This window comes from Molothrus ater, chromosome 2, assembly GCF_012460135.2.
Source record: "Molothrus ater isolate BHLD 08-10-18 breed brown headed cowbird chromosome 2, BPBGC_Mater_1.1, whole genome shotgun sequence".
Classification (NCBI taxonomy): Eukaryota; Metazoa; Chordata; class Aves; order Passeriformes; family Icteridae; genus Molothrus; species Molothrus ater.
In genome coordinates, this window is record NC_050479.2 from 90,419,285 (window position 1) to 90,446,436 (window position 27,152).

General features: G+C 44.6%; 2 protein-coding genes across 3 annotated transcripts in view; one reads left to right on the plus strand and one right to left on the minus strand.

Moving 5' to 3' along the window:
* The first annotated feature begins 1,654 nt into the window (after nucleotides 1–1,654).
* On the plus strand, nucleotides 1,655–23,067 carry USF3 (upstream transcription factor family member 3). Its single transcript, XM_054514062.1, is given in 9 exon segments — nucleotides 1,655–1,722; nucleotides 2,584–2,648; nucleotides 4,611–4,639; nucleotides 6,955–7,037; nucleotides 8,075–8,171; nucleotides 9,255–11,707; nucleotides 11,709–13,101; nucleotides 13,104–14,957; nucleotides 14,960–23,067. Coding segments are annotated over 8 exon segments (6,705 nt in total). The 5' UTR covers nucleotides 1,655–1,722; nucleotides 2,584–2,601; the 3' UTR covers nucleotides 15,709–23,067.
* A 2,243-nt stretch (nucleotides 23,068–25,310) lies between these two features.
* The window catches only part of SIDT1 (SID1 transmembrane family member 1), a 40,024-nt gene continuing 38,182 nt past the window's right edge, over nucleotides 25,311–27,152 (minus strand). For both annotated transcript variants that reach the window (XM_036396731.2, XM_054514063.1), the window contains one exon: nucleotides 25,311–26,808. In XM_036396731.2, the coding sequence (XP_036252624.2) occupies nucleotides 26,746–26,808 (63 nt within the window). In that variant the 3' untranslated portion in view covers nucleotides 25,311–26,745. The remainder of the gene's footprint in view (nucleotides 26,809–27,152) is intronic.

The following is a 27,152-nucleotide window of genomic DNA, read 5'->3' on the forward strand; positions in this document are numbered from 1 at the left end:
ATTTGCAATGGTTTCATAATGCCCAACAACAGACACATCAGCTCTGTCTTTATAGGTGGTGCAGAAATCAAGAAACAGGGTATGTGACTGCCACGTGATACAATCCAGCATCAGCCTTTTCCTGAGCATGTTTGAGAGCTTTGCTTTACTAGAGCTGTGTCCATGTGCTCACATCCTCACTAAACAGAAACAGTACTGGACACAGTAAATTAAATTACCCCTTTGCCCCTTGAGTAATTATTTCACCTGCTGCACAAGGTGCTGCCTCAGTGATGGATACATGAGTGTAGTGTCACCAGGCAGCTGCTCTGCTTCTCCTGTCTCTGCTGGTAGCCTTAATGGATACAGGTTCTGCTGGGCTGCTTTGGCACACTGGAGCTGCTGAAAGGAGGTGGGCTGGCCCCAGTCACTCCCTGTATGCCTGAACATCTCTCTGGTTGCCAACAGCATCCAAGATGGCTGGGCTCTAACCGGGTTTTGGTTTTTTATTATAATCAAAATCACTCACCTGCTAAGGTCTCCCAGTTAACCCTTTCCTCATCAGTGAATGCAGGTAGAATCAGTAAGTACTACTGACCATCACCAGCTGTACCCAGGAGGGATAAGTTAGAAATGCCTTGGTGGGAAACTGGCTTTCCTGGCTTTCAGAGTTGTGAGTGTTTACTGACTTGGACAACCTGGCATAACATCTGGATTACTCTTACTACATATAAACTCAAATAAATTTGTACGTAAAGTAAGCTAATTGGATTTAAAGGAGAAGAAATCTTGTTTTTGAGATGAGGTAACACAATTTATAAGAGTGTGCTGAAGTTGCACCACTGCTTTCTCCCACAATAAAAGACTGTTAACTCTGTCAGGTGTTTTCATAATTTATGCAGGGGGTGGTCAGGTGAGCACGGAGAAAGCAAAGTCCATGGAGGGATAGAAATAGAAAGTGATGTATTCCCATTGCTGGGCTGGAGAGGTCTGTGGTGGCTGTGTTTAGGTCAGCTGTGTGTAACACCCAGTGAGGCAATGGAATGCTGTAACTCATCTCAGAGAGGATTGTGTCCAGTTTTGTGATGGTGTGAACACTGTCGTGTAGGTGGAGTTGAATTATGTTCCTGAAATCTTCAGGCACTTTGAGTTCCCTGAGTTGGATCTATTAATAGGTTGTTTCCTGTTTGCTTTATTTTATGGTTTGCCAACATCTCCCAAGTCTTCCCTGGAACAGAGAAAGAAAGTACTTCAAGATTAGAGTGGTAACCAGCATCAGCCCTAATGTTTATCCTCCTCTAATCTTTACTGAATGCACAACATTCAATTAACTTCTAGAGTGTAAAGGCTGAAAAGCAATATCTGAATTCAGTTCTGGTACAATATAGGTGATTTCTGTTAGTTTGACACACACAGGTGTGTGCACAGAACACTTTGTGAAGTGTATGCTTCAGTGCTTTGGGAGTTCCATAGGTGTCTGGCTTTCTGGTTTGCAAGGATATTATTTTGGGGATTTGTTTTTGATGTCAGTGCCAGTAGTGGTAGGCTCAGTTTACATTAAGAATTGCTTGGTGCTTAAAGTTATATTAAAAACCACCTCCACTTCCTTGCAGTTCAAACAGACAAAAAATACCCTAAAGACATGAAGGCTGTTAAAAGAAGCCAGTGAGCTTTTCAGGAGGAGCCAGAGAAAGGGGAAGCCACAAGGAGTTTGAGGGCCCATGGGAAGAGTTGCAATAACAGGTTGGTTGGTGAGAGAGTGAAAGGAGCTGTGAAAGTGAATACAGAGCTCAGACACATCAAAAACAAGATCTATTTTTTCCTGTTGTCATCTACAGTATACTTGCGTTACTTGCTCTCTAAAATTCATTTCTCTGGTAGATATGTGTTCAACCATCATTAACTTAATCTCATCTTTTGTGTATTTTTTTAAATGTTTTTGTTTGTCTAAATACAGGCTACCAGTAATCTGTTCAAGATGAGGACAAGTTAGATGCAATTCATTAGGCTGTTATACATAACTTTAATTAATAACTTTAATTTTAGCTGAATTTTACATATCTGAGAGCTTAGGGGTGTCATTTTTGGTTGTTTTAAGGTGTACAGTAATTTAATAGCAAGTAAGTTTTGTAATCTGCTACATTAAGAGCACTCTAAATTTGTAGTTAATGAAATGTCTTCGTTGTAGTTTGTTTTTTGCTTAGCATTCATACCTTGTTTTGAACTGGGAATTGAATGCATATTCAGTGAGGAAGGGCTGATAAGAGAGAGTTCAGCTATTCCTCCTCCCATTTGAAAAGCAGTCATATTCTTTACTATCCTTGTTTGCTGAAAGTGATTGGGATTATAATAGTTTTTATATTTAAAGTAATTGAGGAAATGGAAACCAGTTCATCACAGACAGCTTTTGCAAAACATCTCAGTAGGTAAAGTGCTTAATTTTTAATGTCTCAAAATCAGCTGCTGTGAGTCAAGGGCATGGACTTGTGCCTACACTGTGACAGGGCCCCATCCTTGTGGTCCTTGCAAAGCCATGTAAATGTCATGGGCTAAGGATTCAGAAAAGTGCAGGAGTTGTTAATTCCTTCCATGATGTTTCCTCAGGCTCTCTTCTCCGAAACCATGCCAGAGATGACAGAGAATGAGACACCTACTAAGAAGCAGCATCGGTGAGTTCCTGTGGGAAAGGGACTATTTCCTAGGTCTGTAGTCGGCAGTCATGTTGCAGTTACCAAGTTTCTAGCTAAAAGTTTGGTAATAAGGGTATGGACAGGAAGTTCTGTGTGTTCTTCAGGTTGATCCAAAAGTTTCTTTCTTGCCCTGTCTATCCCAAACTATTTGTTAAAGATATATCTACCTGGGTCACTTAGGCAAAAGAGATTCTTTAATTATTTCACTGACTATTCTGATGTGTGTAAAACTGTGTTGCTGCCTCCGTTAGAGCACCGTCTGTATTTTTGTGGAGGCTCCTTGTAGATATCGGGGAGTAACTATACTATTTTGACAGGGTCATTTAGATCTCTTCCTCAACTCCCAGTGGAATCTGGAGCTTACATCTTAAATCTCTGCAGGAGCACAAACTATGCCTTGAGGTTGTACAGCAACACTATGACCAAAATTTGTAACAGTCACTCAGCACTCATTAGAACTTTTCCAGGGTTTTGTTCCTTTGTATTAACATGGGTCATCTAATACCTGATTGGTAAGGGGGTTCTTCACTCCTTAGTTAAATGCAGCATTCATCTTACACTAGTTAACCATGTAGGATATGATTTATGATCAGGAAAAGCTCAGAGAGAACACTGATTTATCCTACAGAAGGTCTTTCAGTCTTTGCAGATTTCGCGACTCTTTCTGACCTGACTAACAGAGTATTTTGTGTTCTGTAATGGTAATGTCAACCAAAGGACAGCTGGGTCTGTCCAGTCCTTATCTTCTTGTGCATATTTAGTATTAATGATCATCTTTAAGCATTATTTCTTAGCAGATGTCTCTGGGTCTGACCTGTAGCAGTAACATTACAGTCTCATAGTCCTTGTCTAAGTTACTGTAGGTGCACGCTGTCTTTAGTGAGTTACCAGAAACCAGAATCAACTCAAAACACAAAGGATAGATATACTGTGCCTCATGGTAATCACACATAACTTCCACAGGTATCATGCAGTCTTACCTCAGATTCCTTGTCACATCTGGACTGTTCTGTAACAGTCAAAAAGGACAGCAGAAGATGCTACTCTGCTTTTTGCCTATCCTAGGAGACACCTAGACTGAAAGTGTGCTGCAGGACAGAAGCTTTTTGAAATTGTTTTTTTCTGGAATTTTCCTTTTTCAAGAAAGCTTTGCTTTACTGTACTTCCTGGAAGTATTTGTCTTAGTGCTATGTGTGTAGTACATCTTATTTATATATGTAGACTTTGAAGATTTGAAATATATATATTTGAATTTTATTGACTGCCAGTAAAGTAATTTGGGGCATTGCTCAATGATTGTTGCCATCAGTCCAGTAATCCCAGGTGAAGGTATGAAACCAAAAACAACCCTCATATGCTGAAATCACACTTATTCAGAATTTTGAGACATTAAAGAATAGCAGCTGCAGAGGAACAGTATTTTTGGTTTCTCTCACAAAGGAAGCCTCTTTGACACCAGAAGTTATGATGTTTGAAGGCAATGTGGCTGGAAAATCAACTTGCATGATAAAATTTTCTCCTATTTCAGTGATCCAGTAAATGTAAAAGCAACATTTCAGACAAATACTTAACTGTCTTATTCCTCAGAAACAAAACTATTTTTTAAAAATCTTTGGTCTTTTTGAACACTGCATAGTGTAACAGGAACATAAAAACCCAGCTCTCCACTATAAATATGTACTAATAATCAAGTGGAATATTGCACTGTGACTTGTTGTACTGCAATTGATTTAAGACTGAACATGAACAAATTTTTGTTAGAAACCGTCTAATACCAATGTCTAAGAACATTTGATTGTGACTTCTGCTGTTCTAATTTACGGAGTGGACTATAATCTTTAGTATTTTTAGCTGTAATAGAAATAATAAAATAAATATTTGTTTGTATGCAGATCTTTAACCTTGAGTTTCACATGAGTCTTTTCCCTTTATGTTTCACAGAAAGAAAAACCGGGAGACACATAATGCAGGTGGGAACATCATGCTTTGCTGTTTGGTCTGGAAATAAGCACAGGCACTTTGGATTAGTAAAACATACTTTACATGGAGAAGGTTCCCCCAGAGGAGTTTAGTACACTGAAAAAGCCTCACCCTACCAAACACCTTTCTGTGTTCTTGCATAAAATAACTTTGCAGATTGTTTCTGGTTTGCTGGTTTCCACAGTACAAAGTTAAAGTATGAAGGAGCACCTGCCTTTCCAAGGCTGGTAAATTAAGAAGTAAACAATTTCAGCTGTGTTCAATTCCAAAGGAAAACAACTGCACAGGCATTCACATGCAACCAATATCCACCTCTGTCAAAACAGAGACAGGTGTCCTACCTGAGAGCTTTAGAGGCTCCCTGGCTTAGAAGTATTCCTCTGACCTATTCCTAAGGCACCCACTTGGATGTTGACACCCCAGAAATTCTGTGCACATGTTGGCTGTACGTTGCAGGAGTCACATCCCTTGGGCAGCACCCAGTCAGTTCTAGTGCCAATGGCCTCTTCTAAAAGTAGGAGCAGAAAGATGGACTGGGGAGGAGTCTGGCAGGCTTTGGGCTGGGTATCCAAAGAAATTGATTGCAGTTTTTCTTTACCTGAACAGCAGTATCATGTGATCTTCACAAACTCAGCTGGAAAAAGCACTGAGCAGTTTCCATGTGAACCTGTGCAGTGCTGTGCTTGTTGAGTGTGCTCAGGGTGTGGCCAGTTTCTTAAGAATTAAGAAGAATCAGGGAACAGTCTTATCAAGTTTACTTCTAAGATGGTTGGCCTCATTGTTCCTGTTTCACTTGTTGATAGCTTTCCAAAATCTTTATCACCTGGGCTGAACTCTGCAGTATGTGAACTCTGCAGCTCCTTCCAAACCTATACTTTCTTAGTCATTAATATATGGAAAAGCTGAGGAGAGTGTTGCAAATATTACAAAAACAAAAGAGTAGCACCTCACAAACACTTTGATATCTGTATGTATTAGTAAGATAGATAAAGATTAAATCCCAAGTGTCCTGAGTTTTAATTTTTACAGAGGTGCTCTGATTTATATGGTAAATTTCTTGCATAAGAAACTTTGTCTTGCTGTGTTTCGTGTATTTAGGCCTGTCTCTGTCAATGCCAGCAATCTCTCCTGAAATACAAAAAAAAAAAATTGTTTGAGAAAGATAAATTGAAGTGACAGGCTACTGAAATAAGACTATTTAAATTAAATTAATTAGTCTTTTGTAACTGAGCAAAATGAAATACACTCAGCTGAAGGTCATAGTTTGTTTCTGTGTGCCACCAAAAGCAGAGCAACTGCACAAACCAAAAGGTTCATTCAGCATCATGAACAACACAGTGGTTTGAGTCCTGACAAAGCCATGAGAGAACTTTTTCCTTTTTTTTTTTAAAGACATCTAATAGTTTTAAGTTTGCATAGAACATGAAAATATTTCAGTAGAAAAAAATAGCTACATGACTGTTAACTATATTTGAAAGAGGCTGACTGTGATGAATGGAAAACAGAGATACTGTCTGTAAAAACCACTCCTAGACTTAGAGTGTAGACTCTTTCTGCCAATATTCTGACCCATTGAAGAGGTAAATGGTATCACTAGAAGATTATAAATGAAGCATTTTCTGACCAACCTTCTCCAAAACAGGTAATTCATTGGAACTACTCTCCATTCAGTATTTTCTTTACTCCCAGCCAATTAGACCTTACAGAACAGTTAAACTTTTGGACATAGAAAAGAGTATCCGATAGTCCATATACCTGGAACTTCAGCTGTGTTCAGTGTTGGCTGGCTACTCTGTTAATATAAATCTAAAATTTAGCCTGAAGACTGGTAAAATCTACATTATTTCTCTTTTGGTGCTAAATTTGACACTAGAATTTAAGAGGCATGGGTTTGCTTCCCAAATCTGAAACTGATTCTTTCCATAATCTTTGTTCATTTGCTTTCTGAATGCGTAAATTTAATAAATTTCAAATTTAATCTGCCTTATGAAGAGAGTGTCATAAAAGTGTGTTAGAAAGCAGTTTCAAAACCTGAATTTTGAGTTGTAGGAACTTTACTTTTTCATGAAGGGGTCCAAAATATCCCCACCTTTTAAAGGCTATTTAAGTTATGGCTCTTTGATTCTAGTGAGTATTAATTTGATAACTTTGAGGTTTAATTTAGAAGAACATTTTTCCTCACTCAAGGAAAAATGTTGCACAGGTTCCAATGTATAATGAAGTAATGTATTTCTGAGCCCTTACATTATCCTAGTTGTGCTGCCTTGCCCAACCAGATGACACAGTACATATTGTTTTTGCTTAGTGGAGAGACATCGAAAGAAGAAGATCAATGCTGGGATAAACAGAATTGGGGAACTCATTCCCTGCTCTCCAGCACTTAAGCAGGTGAGTGTCCATCCAGAGGTGCATACAAGTTTCCTGTCAAATGTCCAAATGTTTCTTTGTCTGTAGAGGTCTAAATACCTATTTTAGTATTTGTATTAGCAAGAAGGCAAACTGTCTGAATTAATATACTCAAAAATATTACTAGTTATTAGTATTTTAAAAACTACTTGTAATAGAAGTCCTACTTGGAAGTGCAGGGTCACATGAATGTAGTTACACAGATTTTGAGCATTTTTTCTGAAAGTGTTGCATATGACTACTTATTTTTGTCATCCTTCATATAATGGCTTGAAAGCGATTCAGAAACTGAAATTATAATAATAGTCATTTAAGACACTCTCCTTGCAAAAGATGAAGCAAGACAAATGCTTTGAGGTTGATGCACAGAAGCAGCTTTTTCAAGATAGAGGAATCCCTAGCAGAGACTGTTCCTGCTGAACAGTAGAAGAAATTAAGAAGTGAACAAAGGTTTTGCAGACAGAATAAGCATAGCTTCATAAAAAGATGATTGTGGATGGGTCATTATCTCTTCCCATATTCCCTAGTATACTACTTTCAAAATTATGCATATATCTCCCTGGATAGTTGTTCCATGTTTCTTGCCTTTCTAATAAAATATTTACAAGGCAGTATCCTAGAAATCTCATGTGATGTGTGTATTTATTAGTGAACTTGAATTTTAGGCTGATCAGTGAGAAAGGATGCTGGCTGTTCAGGATCTGTGGCCTTAGTATCTACCTCTGGGCATCAGAAGGTGTCAGCTCCAGCATTGAAAATGTTATTCTGTGAAATCTCAAGGCATTTTAGGGTCAGCATCACTCACAAAAGCCTGTAGTTTCATCTTACAAAAGCAACCAAACCAAAAAACAACCTCCATAAAAGCCCAACCCAAACCAGAAGGAAACAAACTCTACCCAGTGATATTCAGAGCATATTTTTAAAGTAAAAACCTCTTGGAGTAAGTGCAGCCTCATCACTAATGGATTTACAAGTTCTAGACCTTTCTCCTAATTTTATATGTGTGTTTTCTTTTACAGAGCAAGAACATGATCCTGGATCAGGCCTTTAAGTACATAACAGAAATGAAAAGACAGAATGATGAACTTCTGTTAAATGGAGGGAACAATGAGCAGGGTAAGTACAGGTGCTGCTGGGGGCTCTAGAATTTCTGTCCCTCACTTCTGCTGTGTCTGTACTGACTAACAGCAAAGCCTGGAACCACACATGGGAATCCCAAGAAATTATGCACATACAGGAAAAATACAGCTGCTTAGAATATCCTGAAACAAAAAGCTGACAGAATGCCCAAGTGAGTGTTCTGGCTCACAGCTATCAGATAATGAAGCAATTGCATTGTGAGTAAAGTAATTACAGAGCTTATAGGTGATGTGCCATCATCTGGTAAATTCTGCCCCAGATTATTCTACTGGAGTGACCAGAATGATTTCTGACAAACTTCAGTTAGATTTTTTTTTATTGAAAAGATGAAGTTTTCTTCATTCATGAAGCTTTTTTTTTAAATTTGAAAACCTGTAAAAGTTATAAGAGCTCATTTTATAAAAATATAATGCATCATATAAAATTTTCTTGACTAGATGTGTAAAAGTACAGTGATGGAGGTGTGACAGAAATAATCTCAGGGCTGATGTTGTGGTTTGTGATTTTTATTTCTGCTTTATTGTGATTTTCCCAGTTTGGTGAGCTATCTCCCAAGTGCATTGCCAGCTTTTGTGGCTTTACATGAGTGCTCTGTATTTCATTTTGTCTGTAATTTTTAGATGCAATGAAACTTAATTCTTCTGGAAAGCTGTAAGCTTATCAATTAAAGCAGTTTTGGTGTTTGCAAAAGAGCAGGGAAAAGAAAAATATTAATGTGCTTGTCTTTCCTTCAGGAATTAAACAATTTTGATTAGCATTTAGTTTCATCTGGGTTAGTCCTAATGTTTTTTCCTAAGTAATTGGATATATCCTGCTATTGGTAATGGAATAGTCTGTGAAATTCATTCACTTTCCCATTCAGTAGAGAGACTTAGCAGGATAAGAGCACATAGGTTGTGCTAACCATTTGAAAAGAACATACATTATTAACAATTTATTCAATTTATTTCTACAAATTACTTCAATACCACACAGTGTTTACTCTCTAAATCATGTGGTAACATTATTTCATTATTTGCTCTGGTGCTGATGTAATGGAGTGCTCTCACTGTTTTGTAGCTGAAGAGATAAAAAAACTCCGGAAACAGTTGGACGAACTGCAAAAGGAAAACGGGAGATACATCGAGCTACTGAAAGCAAATGATATTTGCTTATACGATGACCCTACAATCCACTGGAAAGGAAACCTCAAAAATGCCAAGGTCTCAGTTGTTATTCCCAGTGATCAGGTTCAAAAGAACATCATTGTTTATTCAAATGGGACTCAGCCCAATGGAAATAACCAGGGAGCATCTGTGCAGGGAATAACGTTTAACGTCGGTCATAATTTACAAAAGCAAACAGCCAACGTTGTGCCAGTTCAGAGAACTTGCAACCTAGTGACTCCTGTGACAATTGCTGGTATTTATCCCACAGAAAATAAACCATGGTCACAACCTACAGTTTCTCCACTGGCATCTGCTCAGACAGCTCCAGCAGGGAATGTTCTTGAGCTCTCCACCCAGGAGAACGAGCGAGGTGTGCCCAGTGCTGCTCCTGCCAGCTCACAGGGCACACCTCGGCCTGCAGCAGAGCAGGAGCTACAGTGTTCTTCAAATAATGCACCACAGAATGAGCAAAATCCCCCCAGAAGTAAAAGTGATGAGGAGGCCACTAAATCAACAAAGAAAACGCTCCCGCAGGGAACCAGCCTTCCTTCAAGTGCCTCCCTGGAAGCCTCCCAAGGTCAGCAGGTGAATGCAAATACACAAAATTCCAGGAGTGACCTCCAGGAGAGCTGCACCGCTTCAACCACAGACACAGCTTGTGTGCCACCTGTGAGACCTGCAGAGAGGTGCTCTTCTGCAAATGTCCCCAAAAGTACGGACGCGGTCAGCAGTGCTGGCACGCCGGCGACGTCTGCAGCAGAAGGAGTTAAGGCTGTGACAGCAATAAGCACTCTGGCTGCCAGTCCCCTGGAGAACTGCTGGTCTTTCTCAGGCTCTTCAGGTGTTGGCACTTCAGACTTGAAAAACATGAGTAGCCTTACCCGGATGCCTTCAGCTGGGAACACACAGACCACGTGGACGACCCTGCAGCTGGCAGGAAACACGGTTCAGCCGCTGAGCCAGACGCCATCCGGGATCATGACTGCGCTCCTCAACGAGCCAGTCAATGCTGCCAGCACTGTGTCTTCTGCCCACAGCAGGCCTTTGACTACAAGCATCAGTTTGCATGCTTCTCTGCCTGGGGATGGCCAGGCAGCTGAACAGATTGTAGTTACCTTGCCCTCATGCCCACCCGTACCTATACAGCCTTTAATCAGCCAGCCACAGGTTAAAGCTCAGGCTGCAGGAAATATCCTTCCATTAAACTCAGCTATGCAGGTGATTCAGATGGCTCAGCCAGTTGCCTCAGCTGTGACAGGAGCAGCAGCTAACCAGAATGTCATCATTCTCCAGCCTCCAAACCCTGCTCCGTGCCCGCCCATTGTGAGAGCAGAAGTTCCCAGCCAAAATGTTAGTCAGCAAATTGTAATTATACAAGCTGCAAATCAGAATCCTCTTCCCCTCCTCTCTGCTCAGCCTTCTGCTTCTGTTAGAGTTCCTGTGAATGGGCCGACTGCAGTTGCCAACTCCAGTGGCACCATGCAAAATGCCTCTCTTCCACAGACTTTTGGAGGGAAACACCTTGTCCATATACTACCAAGGCCATCTTCTTTGCCGTCTTCTAGCTCTACACAGACATTTTCAGTGACAATGTCCAACCAACAGCACCCTCAGACTATCTCATTAAATGGGCAGCTTTTTGCATTGCAGCCTGTGATGTCTTCATCTGGAGCTTCAAACCAAGCCCCTATGCAAATTATTCAGCCCACTACCAGCGAAGATCCAAATACCAATGTTGCCCTCAACACATTCGGTGCTTTAGCTAACCTCAATCAAAGCATATCGCAAATGGCTGGACAGAGCTGCTTGCACTTGTCTCTCAGCCACCCCACCAATCCTGCAACTGTCAGTAACCAGATTGCCACAGTCAACTGTGTGTCATTGCCAACTTCTGTGGCATCTTCAGTGCCTGCAGAGGTTTCAGTATTAACCAATGTATCTAATTCCATAAACGCTTCCCCGCAAAAAGCGGCTGCTGGCTTGCCATCCAGTGCAAAAACAAAAAGGACAAACAAAAAGCCAAGCACAAAGAAACACCTAACAGTCAATAATAAAGTGTCTTGCCCAGCAGTTCCTTGCAAAGATGCAGGGAGGGTGGACTGTACTCCTGTGGAAACGGTGGCAAAGCCCTCAAGTTGCAAAGGGCCGGCAGAAAGCGCCCCAGCAGCGTCACAGGCTGTAACCACAGCACAGGCGGGCGGCGCAGCTGCAGCAAGCAGCATCAGCATCTCTGACTCTCCTTCCAAAGAGGCTGCAAGCTCTGAACAGGCAGTGAAAACCCCCTCTGCCCCAGAGCCAAGCTCAGCAGAGAGGCCTGCTTCCTCACCACTGGAGTCTGTAGTGTCAGAGCAGCTGCTGCTCGCTCCCCCGCCAGGCCAAAGATGCTGCTCCTCGCCAGCAGGCCCAGGGATCTCAGAGCCACCCACCACCTGCCTCTGTCCCGTCAGAGTCCCCCAAACCCTGCGAACCCCCCAACACCTTAACACCCTCTGGTAAAGAAGCACAGGTTACACACTTGCAGGTTGCAAATGGGACTTCAGCAGCACAGAGCAACACAGCAGGTCATACTTCCAAGGCAGGAATGATTTCGGAGTCCTGCAACGTTGCGCAGGATTCCTCAGTGGTAATGCAAGATGCGGACTTGTTAGAAGGACAGGGTCTAACCAAAATGCTGTCTGATCTCACAAAAGAAAGAACAGGTGTGGAAAAAACCTCTTCATTTACTGTTCAGGGGGAGCATTCTGATTTTCCTATGGAAAACTCCAAATCAGCAGAATCAAACGTTGATTTGCCTGAGAAGCAGGAACTCTTGCTGATGAACACGGAAAGTGATGCTCTCTCACAGCCTCACTCCTGCATCTCTGATCAGGAAGTAGTCAGTGCTTCCCTTATTACTAGCAGGCAGGCAGATTCCCCCATGTCAACCAGCTCTGGCAGCAGTCGGGGCTTCTCAGTTGCATCTATGTTGCCAGATACCACCAGAGAAGATGTCACCAGCAGCACCTCTACCAGTACCTGTAACAGCTGCACGTTTTCAGAACAGACCGACATTGTAGCTCTTGCAGCGAGAGCTATTTTTGACCAGGAAAGCCTTGAGAAAGGTGGAGGGGGAATACAGGTTAACACGAGGGATGTCATCTCTAAGTCTGAGGTTGCACCTTTGGAGAGAGAGCAACAGCCTTTTAAACCTCAGTCAGTGAAAGAAAACAACACAGGCCCACTGGAAGCGGCACCGAACAAATTCAGTGCTCATGAAACAGGACAGACAAATGTTGACAGGCAGGTTGAGAAGCCAAGCTGCTCTGTAGGAGGTGTGGAAACATCAAACACTCCTTTGCAGATTTCCACTTCCCAGACACCCAGCATAACCAGTCTAAGTGTGAATAATCTGATACACCAGAGCCGCATTGTCCATCCCCTGGTGAGTTGCTCAGGTTTATCCCAGTCTTCAGAGCCTGCAAGCGTCCCTGCAACTGTGAGCCTCTCCCTTCCATCTAGCACATACATCAATCCATCTCCAGGACCTGCTCTGATTAGTGAATATGCTCAGGAACAACTGAATGCTATCAGGGCAAGCAGCATGCAGGCTCCCCAGCTGCAGGAATCCCACTTAAAGCAGCAAAACCATGAAGGTCGCAAAGACTCTGCCAAGAGGGCTGTTCAGGATGACCTGCTGCTCTCTACAGCCAAGAGGCAAAAGCAGTGCCAGACAGCACCCATAAGGCTGGAGGGGATGGCGCTGATGAACCGGACTCCAGAGGTATTGCTGATCAAACACAGATGCTGGTTAGTCAGATTCCTCCTAATTCATCCAACTCAGTGGCTCCAGTGAGCAATCAAGGGCACACTGATGGCCTCAGTAGGTTATTCCCACCCAACAGCAATTTCGTAACACCGGCTTTGAGACAAACTGAAGTTCAGTGCGGTTCTCAGCCACCGCTCTCAGAGCAGCCAGGCCAGGCAGGGCAGCACTTGCAGCCCATCCAACATGTCCCTGCCCAAGGCATCTCTCACCTTCACAGCAATCACCCCTACTTGAAGCAGCAGCAGGCTGGGCAGTTAAGAGAGAGGCACCACTTGTACCAGCTGCAGCACCACGTCACTCACGGGGAAAACTCAGTCCACTCTCAGCCCCACGGCGTCCACCAGCAGCGGACGATACAGCAGGAGGTGCAGATGCAAAAGAAACGGAACCTCATCCAGGGAACACAAGCCACACAGCTTTCTCTACAGCAGAAACACCACGGAAGCGATCAAACACGGCAGAAGGGTGGTCAGCCCCATCCTCACCACCAACAAATGCAGCAGCAGATGCAGCAGCACTTTGGAGCGTCTCAGCCTGAAAAGAACTGTGAAAATCCTGCAACAAGCAGAAACCACCATAACCACCCTCAGAGCCATATCAATCAGGATATTTTGCATCAACAGCAACAGGATGTTGGCAGCAGACAGCAAGGTTCCGCTTCAGAACACGTGTCAGGGCACAATCAGATGCAAAGACTTATGACCTCGAGGGGCTTAGAGCAGCAAATGGTGTCCCAGGCCAGTATCGTTTCCAGACCATCAGATATGACATGCACCCCTCACAGGCAGGAAAGAAACAGAGTTTCCAGCTACTCTGCTGAGGCTCTCATTGGGAAGACGCCTTCTAATTCCGAGCAGAGAATAGGAATATCTCTTCAAGGCCCTAGGGTTTCTGACCAGCTTGAAATGAGAAGCTATCTTGATGTTTCTAGAAGCAAAGGGTTGGCGATTCACAATATGCAGGGCCGCTTGTCGGTCGATCACACAGTTGGCTCGGATGTGCAGCGTCTTTCTGACTGCCAGACCTTTAAGCCCTCTGCACCCAATCAACAACCAACGGGCAATTTCGACGTACAGGCTTCAAGAAACAGTGAAATTGGCAATTCTGTGTCCTCCCTCCGGGGCATGCAGTCACAAGCGTTCCGAATCGGTCAGAATGCTGCGCCATCCATAGAGAGGCAGAAGAGACTGCCCTACCAGCCAGTGCAGGGTATTCCAACGGGGAATACCCTGCCATCGAGGGAAAATGAAAACACGTGCCACCAAAGTTTCATGCAGAGTTTGCTCGCCCCTCACCTTGGAGATCAAGTCAGTGGAAGCCAAAGATCAGTCCCAGAACATCAAAGGAACACGCAGTGCGGTGCCTCCTCCACAATCGAGTACAACTGTCCCCCAGCACGGGAGAGCGTCCACATCCGAAGGGATGGTGATGGCCAGAGCAGGGAAAGCTGTGACATGTCCATTGGGGCAATTAACACAAGGAACAGTTCATTGACTATTCCCTTTTCAAGTTCTTCTTCCTCAGGGGACATTCAGGGCCGCAATACAAGCCCGAACATCTCTGTGCAGAAGTCCAACCCCATGAGGATGACAGACAGTCATGGAACTAAGAACCACATGAATACACCCGTGTCCAGCAATATGCATGGCGTTGTGAGGCCAGCTCACCCTCACCCTGCAGTTTCTCATGGAAACGGCGAGCAAGGGCAGCCTTCTGTTCGTCAGCCAAATTCTTCGGTCACTCAGCGCTCCAGGCATCCTCTGCAAGACAACGGGGGTTCCAAAATACGTCAGCCCGAAAGGAATCGATCCGGAATCAGAGACATGGAAATGTCTTTGACCCGAGTCTTCCCCATCTTCCTCTCTCCACCAGTGGCAGCATGATCCTCGGGCGCCAACAGTCCACGATAGAAAAAAGGGGAAGCATTGTCCGATTTATGTCTGATGGCCCTCAAGTGTCCAACGATAACGCGGCCCCTGACCAACATACGCTCTCCCAGAATTTTGGATTCCCTTTTATTCCAGAGGGTGGCATGAATCCACCAATAAATGCTAACGCTTCTTTCATCCCACCAGTCACCCAGCCTAGTGCCACTCGGACACCAGCTCTAATCCCAGTTGATCCTCAGAACACACTGCCGTCCTTCTATCCACCCTACTCTCCTGCCCACCCCACCCTCTCCAATGACATTTCCATCCCTTACTTTCCCAATCAAATGTTTCCAAACCCAAGCACGGAGAAGCCGAGCAGTGGAGGTTTAAACAATCGATTTGGATCCATTTTGTCTCCTCCCAGGCCTGTTGGTTTTGCTCAGCCAAGTTTTCCTTTGCTTCCAGATATGCCACCAATGCACATGACCAACACATCGCACTTATCCAATTTTAACTTGACTTCTTTGTTTCCAGAAATAGCCACAGCTCTTCCTCCGGATGGCTCAGCGATGTCACCTTTGCTTTCCATTGCAAACACATCTGTTTCAGATTCTTCCAAGCAGCCCTCAAACCGCCCTGCCCACAATATAAGCCATATTTTAGGTCATGACTGCAGCTCAGCTGTATGAAAACTGGCAGACTGACTTCTGGTCTGATTTGTTGTTTATATATTTAAGAAGAAGGAAGCGGATCTTAGTGTCACCCCTGGAGAGACCATTCATAGCATCACTGTTTATTTGCCTCAATGTATGTGTGTGGTACTTTCCATATTCCGTTGTGTTTCCACCCACCTTACTGACTCTAAAGCACCAGTGCCTATAGCAATGCTTACTTACTAGGAAACGGTAAGGATGCAGCATTGAGAGCTGTGCAAATGCTGGTTGTTGATTTTCCAACAATCAGGTTTGATGTCTGGTTGTCCCAAGGTAAGGGCCACCCTCAGTAATACATGGAGTGAGAGCATCCATATGGGAGATAGGAAACAAGTGCTACAGGTGTCAGTTTGTTACTGATGTGTTTACCTGAAACTGCAGAGGAGCTTGGAATGGTTTGGGTTTCTCTTTTTCCTTTGTAAAATATCTTCAGGAGCTTCAACACAAGTCAAGTCTGTGTTAACCCAGTGCTAATTGGAAAAGGCATTTATTGTGCAGCTTTTGTCTGTCTCAAGCTTGTCGCATACACTTACTAAGGCTGACTTTACCTGGTGAAAATTACTGTGTGCTCCTATGGTCAGCAATTAAAAATACTGTTTTAGAAAATTTAGATTTCTTTAACCCATGACTTTCTGTTTCTAAGAATCTTGTTTAGATCTGTTTCAGCAGTGGCTTCAGTTGCTGCTGAACTCAGTCAGTGTTTCAGTGTAGCTCACACTCCTGGTGCAGTCAGCAGAGACAGCAGCGTGTTTGTTGCCATTCATTGTTGCTGCAAGTTACCTCAGGGTGGGTTTTGTACCTTGTTTAGCACCTTCTTAATGTCTTTTTCTTTTCCCTCTCTACTTTTCTTTGGTCCATGCTCCAACACCAGCTTTCTGCTTTCTGTGAGTGACAGCCCTTTGTTGTAGCAGGCAGAACATGGGAGGAGGACTGAGCCTGTCACATCCCACAAAATGAGTGGAGATTCCTGGGGGCACAGTTTTTACTTGATATTGCTGATAGGATTGAGCCTGAGTTAATATCAGTACTCTGCACTTGAATGCACCTTTTATCTAACGCTGTGTGATTGTGGCTGAAGGAGGAACATGGATGTGTTGAGAGTAAAACACACAGGAAGACATTGGGATTTGAGGAAGGGTGATGTGTTTGTAGATGCATGAGAGATGGAGTCAGTGTGTGTGCTGGCTGAGTCTCCAGTACTTTCACAAATTTTGGTCCCAATTCTTTTAAAGCAAAGGGAAGAATTAGGTAAATTTTATTTATTTAATGTCTCTGCAGTGTGCTTTTTCTTCTAACAGGGCAGAAATACTTGTCTTTTATGTGTTTGGAAGTACCATTCTGGGTTTGATTCTTCAAAGAACATAGTAACTTCAGGTTCCCTGGCATGTGGTCATCCTCTGCTTGTGTATTGCTCACCAGTGCATCATCTTGTTGCTCCTGGGACCTGACAAAACTCCTGGTGAGGGCATGGGCAGGAGCAGACTCCCTGGGATTTTTTGTTTTGTTTTGTTTTGTTTCTTTTTCTTTGAAAGGTGGAAAGGAAGATATTCCTCCATGTCAAAGAACAGGACACACAAAGAGGGACCTAGAACAGTTCTCCACAGCTTGACTGCCCAGACTTTGGTTTTGCTAAGCCCTTTTACACTGATCCAGGAAAGTAAGGAGGCTTTAACATGAAAAATAATTGGGCTGTGTCTGTAGCCTGTCCTGACAACATCTCAGCTCTTGTAACCTGCAATCTGCTGTTTTCCTGCAAGGTGAAGTAAAAGAGTTCTGATCCTGGTTGGGAATCACAGAATCACAGAATGAACTAGGTTGGAAAAAAACTTTGAGATCATCAAGCCCAACCTATGACCTAACCTAACACCTCCTCATCAACTATACCATGGCACCAAGTGCCACGTCCAGTCTTTTTAAACATGTCCAGGGATGGTGACTCCACCACCTCCAGGGCAGACAATTCCATTGCCCCATCAATTTTTCAGTGAATAATTTTTTCTGATGTCTAACCTGAACTTCCTCTGGCACAGCTTAAGAGTGTGTCCTCTCATTCTGTCAGTTGCTGCCTGGAGAAAGAGACCAGCCCTCACCTGGCTGCACCCACCTTTCAGGAAGCTGTAGAGAGTGATAAGGTCACCCCTGAGTCTCCTTTTCTCCAGGCTGAACACCCACAGCTCCCTCAGTCATTCCTTACAGGGCTTGTGTTCTAAGCCCCTCACCAGCCTTGTTGCCCTCCTCTGGACACACTCAAGTGTCTCAATGTCCTTCCCAAACCGAGGGGCCAGAACTGGACACAGCACTCGAGGTGTGGCCTCACCAGTGCTGAGTACAGGGGTAGAATGACCTCCCTGCTCCTGCTGGCCACATTATCCCTGACACAGGCCAGGATGCCACTGGCCTTCTTGGCCACCTGGGCACACTGCTGGCTCATGTTCAGACAGTTCTTGACCAGTACCCCCAGGTCCCTTTCTGCCTGGAATCATGATTTGATTCAGTTGGAACTTATTTTAAGACACTAAATCTAAGTGGTGCATCAGTTCTTTGTTTCTTATAAGTAATTGAGTATTTCAGTTCATAGCAAGGCAGTTTCTCTCTGCCACAGTGCAGTCCCCAGGTGGCAGCCACTGGCCTGTGCAGGGGTTAGGAATGAGTCAGTTCTCAGCCTCAAACCAGCCCAGCCAGCTGCAGGTCTGGGTGTGCCCTCGTGAGACTCTTGACCCAAGGGGTGTCTGTGGTGCAGGAAGTCTCAAAGGGTCTGCCTCAGAGGTGAGGTGAGCTCTAACAGTGGCTGTTCCATGGGTTCTGGAGGGTAGGGATGGGGATTGGAGCAGCAGCCACTCTGTGGTCACACACACTTGTCTGGTCTTTGAAGAGGGAAGCAAACGTGCCCATTCTGGCTCTCTTTAAATGGAATTGTGTGTGCAGCAATGGGTTTGGCTTTCAAGACAAACTAGAGAAAAATTAAGCCCTGGCTTCTAGGACTTTTATATAAAGATTCTAATCCTGCTCATCATTCCAGACATTCACAGAAAACCATATTTGTTTCCTCTGCTGGGAAAACTACCCTACTTTATCATGTCTATTAAAACTGAGAGAGCTTATAAACTTAAACCTGTTGTAATGCTTGAATGTCCACAGATCCACTTGGCCAGACAGGATTCATCCCAGAGTACTAAAGGAGAAAGCAGGACATACAGCAGGACCCCACTTGATCATCTACAGAAGATCTGGGAGTCTGGACAGGTCCCTGCTGATAGGAAGGTAGCCAGTGTTATTCCAATCTACAGAAAGGGCATGAGGGAAGAACACAGGCAACTACAGACTGTATGAGTCTGGGCTCCTGGAAAAATTGTGAATATTATCCTGGGTACTGTTGAAAGGAGTTTTAAGGAATAATGCAGCCATCAGGCACAGGCAACCTGAGTTCACAAAGTTAAAGTCCTGTCTAGCAAATTTGACACTTTTCTGTGATAAGGTCACCCACCTAGTGAGTGAAAGGAAGGCAGTGGATGTAATTTTTCTGCATTTTAGTAATGCTATGGATACTGTCCCTCACAGCATGCATCTGGACAAGCTGTTCAGCTGTGGGATTGACAGGTTCATGGTGTGCTGGGTGAAGAGCTGGCTGAAGGGTAGAGCTCAAAGGTCTTAGAGTGAACGGGGCTATGTCTGGCCGGCACCTAGTCACCAGCAGTGTTGCCTGGGGCTCAGTTCCAGGGCCAGTTCTATCCAATGTATTTATCACTGATCTGGATACAGGAGCTGAACACACCATTGGCAAGTTTGCTGATGATACCAAACTTGGAGATGCTGTTGGCAGATGCTTTGGATAGGGATCTGGATAAACAGTGAACCTCCTTGCTCTCTGCAGCTCCCTGACAGGGGAAGTGCAGAGGGAGGTGCTGATCTCTTCTCCCTGGGATCAACTGATAAGACACATGGAAATGGCTCAAAGGGGCACTAAGGGAAGTTCAGACTGGACATTGGGAAGCATTTCTTTACCAGGAGGGTGGTCAGACACTGGAACAGGCTTGCTGGAAAGATGGTTGAGGCCTCAAGCATGTTTAAGAGGCATTTGGACAACATGCTCAGTCCTGAAGTGGATGGAGGCCCTCCAGGCAGTTGGAGTGGATGATCACTATAGGTTCCTTTCAACTAAAATATCTATTTTCTTATTCCTCATACTTACTGCTGTTGTCTCAAGGTTAATGCAGTCCTGAGTATTCATGATAGAATATGTCAGCTGTGATTTTAGGTTTTTTTTCATGCTGCACATTATTTTCTGAAGAGGAACTGTCAGTAAACTTTGTAAACTTTCTGTTTACAAAGACAACTTAAACCAGCTCCTCCTTGCTCACAGGATGCCTGCAGTGCAGGGAATCACAGCACAGTCATTTCAGCCATACAAAGACTGTTGGGGTTTTGCAGGAACTGCACAATTTTGCAGTGAGTGGCTAAGAAGTACTTACTGTGTGACCCTTGGTCTTCTCTGGAGGATTGTATCTTGTGACAGGGCACTTTGTCGTCCTCCTCAGGCCTTTTTCCGAAACCTGACGAGACCAGGATGGAGAAATTCATTTCATTCCCTCCCTGAACAGAGGAATTTCTGTTGAAGTTCTGTGTGAGTCTCTTTTCATTCTGTAAGTGACACTAAAAGGTCTGTGGCATCAGTGTGGGATCAGGAGACTGCTGTGACAAGAAAGGCAGGCAGACCTCTCTGTGAGGGCCTCATATCAACACATTCATCCAAATTCTGATATTTACACTGCTGACTGGCCTCTAGATAACTTTAATTAAAGAAAAATTTGATCTATTTTGTAGCCTTTTGGTGTAATTGACTGACCAAGATGGGCTTTGAATGTTGAATCTGGCCTGGTCCTCTGGGTTGAGAGCAGCTCGTGGGTTTCAACTTCTCTCATGTTCATGCTCTTTTGTCTTTAGGAGGGACAGTGGGGGGACTGGATATTTCACATCAAAATAGAGGGAATTAGATATTAAATTTCTGTTAGTTTTTAATTATTAAATTGTTTGGTGTTTTCCTTGTCACTGTAAAGGAATCCCACCTGCCACTCCACATCCACCAGGCTTCTTGCACTCAGTTCTGTAGGTCAGTTTGTGGCACTGACAGGTTGGTGTCTCAGTCCTTGCCCAGGGCCTCAGGCTCTGCTCTCAGGAAGAGGAGCAAATGCAACATTTTATGAGTCCTTCTTTTCTTCAGTTTTCCTTTCCCCTCCCACTGAACTTGTTGTGCTTAGCTGCCAGGTTGATAAGGCTCACCTTACCCTGATCTGTGCTTGGAGAGGGCGGTTTGAAAAAGGAGCTTCTGCAGATGGAATGATTCTGGTTTACTTGTTATGAAAACCATTTGACAAGCAAACACATTTTCTTCAGCAAGCATCAATGACATAAATTTTCTTTTTCTCCTGAGGACTACCCAGCAGTTAATGGTTCCTTTGTTTTTCAAGATATACTTGGAAGAGATTTTGTGAGTTTAACTGCGATTTGTTAGCCTGAGAATGGCATTTTCTCTTCCATAGTACTTTTTTCAAGGTTACTTACACAGGATTTGTTTTGGCTTTGAAGGAAGGAAAAATACCCAGTACTGCTTAATTTAGAAAAATCAGCAGTGGAAGGGAAAGGCTGGGCAGCCACTCAGGGGTGAGAGTGCCACAGCTGCCAGGCATTGTGTGGCTGTGCGTTTCAGCTTGGCCTATATGACTTCAACAAACAATGGTAAATAATATTGGGCTGGATTGCATGTATGTCCATATTAATCCCTTAAACAGCCTAGGAGAGTAAGAGCAGAGATAGACTAATTTGAAAGCAGGCAATAAAATTGTAATGTGTTAATATTTATATACCTTTTTCTTGAGAGAAAAGACCTCATTTAGGAACAGTTAAAGAAAGAGAGAACTGAAGTGATTTGAACTGGGGGCTGGAATGGGTTTTCCAGCTCAGACTTCCAGCTTGTCACTGTGCTGCTGCCCAGGTGGAAGAGCACCTCTCTGATAAAAAGTAAAAGCAGGTGCTAGTCCTGAGCCTCCAGAACTTTGCACAGATTTCCTACTGCACTTTAAAGCTGTGCTGCTGCTGTGGTTGGTGTCTGTAGTGCTGCTGCAGGAAACAAGTCATGTGGCAGGGCAACTTGCAGAGGCCATGGCTGGAGAAGAGCGGCAATTTCATTATTTCTGGTCTCCTGTTGTCTTTTCACCTTTTCTGAGGTACTTGTGCAGTCCTGGCTCAAGGGCTTAGTCAGACTCCCACTGTTCCTGGATGCTGAGTGTGCCAAGAGCTGTCATCTCTTGCTGTTCCCCCAGTAAGTTTCATGCTCATCACTTTATAATGATCCAACTTCCCCTGGCAAGACAGAGTAGCATTGGCTCTGTTTGTGCCACATCAGTCATGTTTGTTTTGTTTTCTGATACAGTGCTATAAGGAGATCCATTCTTTGCTGTCACCTGACCTGTTTCCACCTCCTGCTGTTCCCTTCTCCCACTGCCATCACCCAGCATGGGTAGCAGACACAGGTTTGTGTGAGGGTGTTTGCAATTTCCTACTGCCTCTGCAATCCATAAATTGGAAACCTCAGAGCACAAGGCTTTATTCCCACTGAGAGAAGATTCCTCTTTGAACTGGTGAAAGATCTAGCAGAAGTTTTTGAACCTGACAGTACAAATTCAAGTCCGGCTCAGTTACACCGACAACGTTCATTATTTGCTAGTTCATTATTTACTAGTTTTTCTGAGATAACTTTTTTTTAAAAAAGTGCTTTTGTTTCTGCCTCACCAGAAGTATCTTTATGAGAAGGTTTCCAAGTTTGCAATATGTGCTGCTGTTCTGGCAATCACAAGTGTGAAACAATAGAGCTCGTGGGGGGTTGGACCCTGTTCCTGCCCACTCACTGTGAGAAGGGAATTAAGTATGGATTTTGCCACAGGAGATTAATCAAAGATGCTGTTGCCCTCCACAATGTAAATTATTTATATTCAGTCCAGAGTATTCTGCTGTGCTTCTGTTTTATACAGCTGTAAATGACTTGGATACAGTCCCAGTGGAAAGTCCTTACTATTTTGTAATGGAAAATAGGAACTCTGCAGTAGAAATCTATAATGAATGAACAGGAACATCATCTTCCAATTGTAAATAAGATCTTGCTCTGTTTATTTTGACATCTTTTTACAAATGTGTTGCATTCAGGTGTAAATATCCCAAACCATGATCTTGTTCAGAGTTCTGAGATTTCTATTGTTAAATGTAATACTTTGTTTAATAGTTGTAATAATTATTTGTATAGATATGAACATGATAGTATTTTATTAAAAAAAGAGAAAATCACTCTGAATATTGTGTTCTTTCTTTCCCCATATAAAGCTATGCCATTCACTCTAAAGTAGAGGTAAAAATAAAAGCTTGGCTTTGAGACTGGGAATTTACAGTCAAGAGTTTTCCACTGATGTACATTCTCTGCATACACCAGAGTAATGCACCCTATTAGCTGGAGATATAAAACTACCTAATTCAGAATAAATAAATACTGATTATGTAGTATCTAAAAAATACATGGCAGGTGCTGTCCCTGCCCCAGTGACATTGATCACTGTTGAGACACTTCATTTTCTAAAATGCTTCTCATCACAGGCCCCTTGCATTGCTTTGAAAGTGGTCTAAGACAGTTGTTCTGTCACAGTTTAAAGCTAAACGATGCAGTTTGGATGAGAGCAGTACAGAGACCCTGCAAGGTAAGTAAAGGCTTTTATGGGAGATTGCACAATCCTGAAGTTGACAGAATTCCTAGGAAACAATTCTTTTCAGGGGCTCCAGAAAACCTGGCTTGTAAACCTCAAAATTCTTGCAGGTGTGGAAGTTGCCTTTAGGGAAGGTCTTAGTTTTAAAAAGGTTGAAGTTTAATATTAAGACAGAGGGGCTTTTGTTCCTTCAGTGACAACCAGGTTCAGTCATAGAGGGGAAGGGAAACAGGACACGAGGGAGCTGCCTTCCTTTTTCATGCTCAGTGCATTCCCCCTGCCTTGGCTGCTCTTGTGCCACTCCAGAGGCTCGAGGGGGAGCTGTAACAGCTCACACAACCCTGGTGCTTTTCCTAACCTGTGAGGGGATGTCAGTATTGTACAGCAGCTGTTTCCTTCTCCTTTCACTTGTACTGGGCTGAACAATTGTACCTACATTTCCTGAGAAAACAGGGAGTATATGGAATGTAAGCAAGAAGTTTTTTACAAGGAGAGTGGTAAAATACGAGAACAGATTGTCCAGAGGTGGTGGATGCACCATCTTTAGAAAGGCCTGGTTGGATGGGTGTTTGAGCAACTTGTTCTAAGTGGGAGGTGTCCCTGCCCATGGCAGCGTTATTTCCCTTTCAGGACTTGTGACAGAAGCTTATCCCAAGCATGGGCACAGCAGAGGGACTCCACTACCAGCCCATGGGCAGCAAAAAGGCCTCTTCACCTCCCAACACCCAATTCCACGGTGCTGCTCTGCTTTTACCCCTACACGTCTGTCTCCCTCTGTGAGCAGAGCAAGGTGAGGAAACAACAGCATCACCCCTGCAAATGAGGGAATGAGCCACCAAGCTGCTCCTCCTGCAGGGCAGGGCCCAAGGACAGCAGCAGCCAAGAAAAGCTGCATTTCTGGGGCAGGGGCTGCAGAGCCAAGCGTGCCTAGGACAGCAGGGAGCACAGAGTGCCCAAGTGCCCAGCCAGGCCCCCCAGCAGCCACAGACATGGAGGGCTCAGGAGCCACCAGGTGGGAGAGCTGAAGCACCAAGAGAGCCCAGCAGGCAGGGCAAAGCTAAGAGGAAATGTTAAAAATTGACACAGCAAGCTGGAAGCACAGAAGCAGCAGGGAGATGATTCCAACCCTTCCTCCCATCTCTCAGGTTTGAGGTGCCTTTCCTTGTATTTAATTGAATCCTGTCATGGTTTTCTGTTTGTTCTGTGCTGTTCCCCTGCCTCCCTCTCTCTCCCTGCTACCACCTTACCATTCCATGCTGTGCTCATCTCTGCTCAGCACAGCGAGCCCATATGTTGTTCTACCTCCTACACTGAGCCTTCCAACTGCTGCTCAACATTATTTTTTCCTCACATTTCAACTTAGAGAAGATAACCAGCTTCCTGTCTAGAAACAAATACAAGCCTGAAACATGGTCTGAGACTACAGATTATGAAAACACAGGGAGAAAGTATATTTTATAAGAATGTGTCCCCAGAACTGGACAAATTTGGAGCACAGAGGTCCTCTTTCAGTCTGGCACAGCTACCCCAAACCCTCAGAGCAGCACAGCTCTGCTTGGGAAGATAAAGGCTGACAGCCTCTTGTGTCATTCCTCCTCCAGCCCTCTCCTCACCCTGCCCAAGGGACTACAGTGACAAACAAGAGTGTCTGTTCTTTATGTAGCCTTACAAAGGCAATTTGGTTAAGAGAACAAGCAGGTCATTCACACCTATGGCTCCAGAAACATCTGTGACAGTCCCAAGGGTGACACCACTGGGCACCCCTCTGCCCTGACTGCTGTCTCTGCTGCTGCTGAGAGCAGGAGCAAGAAGAATTCAGATCAACCTGCAGAGCAGGGAACCAGGAACATCCATTTTATTGACCATCTCAACAAACTCCAACGTAGGAAAAAATAAAAACCAGCTGGTGCAAAACTCTTCAAGGAGATACAGACTCTTGGAGTAAAACATCACCAGAGTCACCTGCTTTAGTAAGCAGAAGTGGAATGAAACCTTTGCATCACTGGCTACATGCACATACACCAAAGTAAAAATGCTCAGGGAGACAAGAATAAGGACAGCAGGCCTCAAAGAACACTTTTTAATTGCAAATTAGCCAAACAGGTCCCATTTTAGATGCAAGGCCTGAAATAATTAACACCTTCTTGTTTTTTAAATAACTAAGAAACTGGAAAGAATGCAGAAGCCATTAAAAAACTCATTTCCGATTTGGACAAGTTGGAGAAGAAAATTTGGTCCACATCTTTAGCTAAAGAGCTCAACACCAATTGCCCCAAAATCTCCTTCATCCTCCCAGCCCGTAAGAGAACCGACTTTGCCAAGGCTGTCCAAGGCAAGCTCATGAGAGGAGAGAGTCTGAGCTGCTGGCAAGCCTCCCTGTCCCACCCTGTCCCTTTGGCCAGGCACCAGCAGGGGCCAAGGGCTGCCACACGAGGCTGTGGCTTTGCCGTGCGCTCTCCGGCAGGCTCGCTCGCGGAGAGCACTTGTGGTGCCAGGGTGACAGGGAGCACAGCACTGCCAAGTGCCAGCAGGAGCTGCCAGAGGAGTGGCTGCTCAACAGGAGTGACAGAGAGGCTGCAAGAGAGCAAGGCAGGAGGCTCTGAGCCTGGCAGAGCCCTCACGGGCAGCTCTAGTTCACCACCTCCGACCGACGCTGCAGCCCCAGTACGGTGGCTCCCCACCAGCTACAGAAGGAGTCTCTCCAACAAAAAGAGGAAAAAAGAAAACACAGTCCCCCCACTGCCACCTCAGTTTGGAGTCCTTTTCTCCCTTGGCTGCTGCAGTACAGGAATCAAATGCTCTCCCTGTGCTGCTGAAGGGACCTCTGAGGGCAGCAGACTGCAGGGTGCAGACATGAGCTCCCTGCGCAGGAAGGCTGGCATGGCACTTCTCGAGCCTGCTCACCAGAGAGGAAGTGGAGCACATCAGCAGGGAGGAAGGGAAGCAAAGGTCTCTGACATGCCTCCCTCCTGTTTCCTCCCCCCTCACTGGCCCCAGCATCCACTGCACCCACAGACCAGAGGGCTGTGCACGGGCCTTGGCCTCTGGATCAAGCCTGCCCCACAGGATGTGGCGGGAAAGGAGTAACATCATCTTCCCTCCTGGTCCCACCTCACTGCCACAGCACCCCTCCATGCCTGCTGGGGATCCAGTTCCCTGCTCCCACTGGGCTGTTGGCCATGGAAACAGGCTCATTCTGCACAGACACAGTGGCCCAGAGCCTTTGGCAGACTGGTTTGGGACACCTCTGTGCCCCTGTCCTGGGGACTCAGAACACTGGGATCTTGTCCCTGCGCACTGTATCCAGGTCATCATCCAGGGTCAGCAGGACCTGAGGAAGAAAGTGAAAGCCAATCAGGTCTTGCTGCCCAGGGAGGTCTTCCTTTCAGATCTTCATGCCTTGTCTTTATGGAAGGTATTCACAAATCCATGAGTCACTGGCCACAGCAGCAGCCCCTCAGCTTCCACCCAACAGCTGTGTGACCCACAGCCCCAGAGGGAATTTGAGGCCAAAAGGCACTGGGAGAGAAATAAGATAAAGGAGAAAGCCTGATCCCACAGACAAGGAGCATCCCACTGTGAAGGATGTCAGGAGGTAGAGCCAAGCAGAGGAGTTGAGGCACTTCTGTGGAGCTCTGGAGCAGGCACAGCTCCATGTGGAGAAAGGGGAGCAAG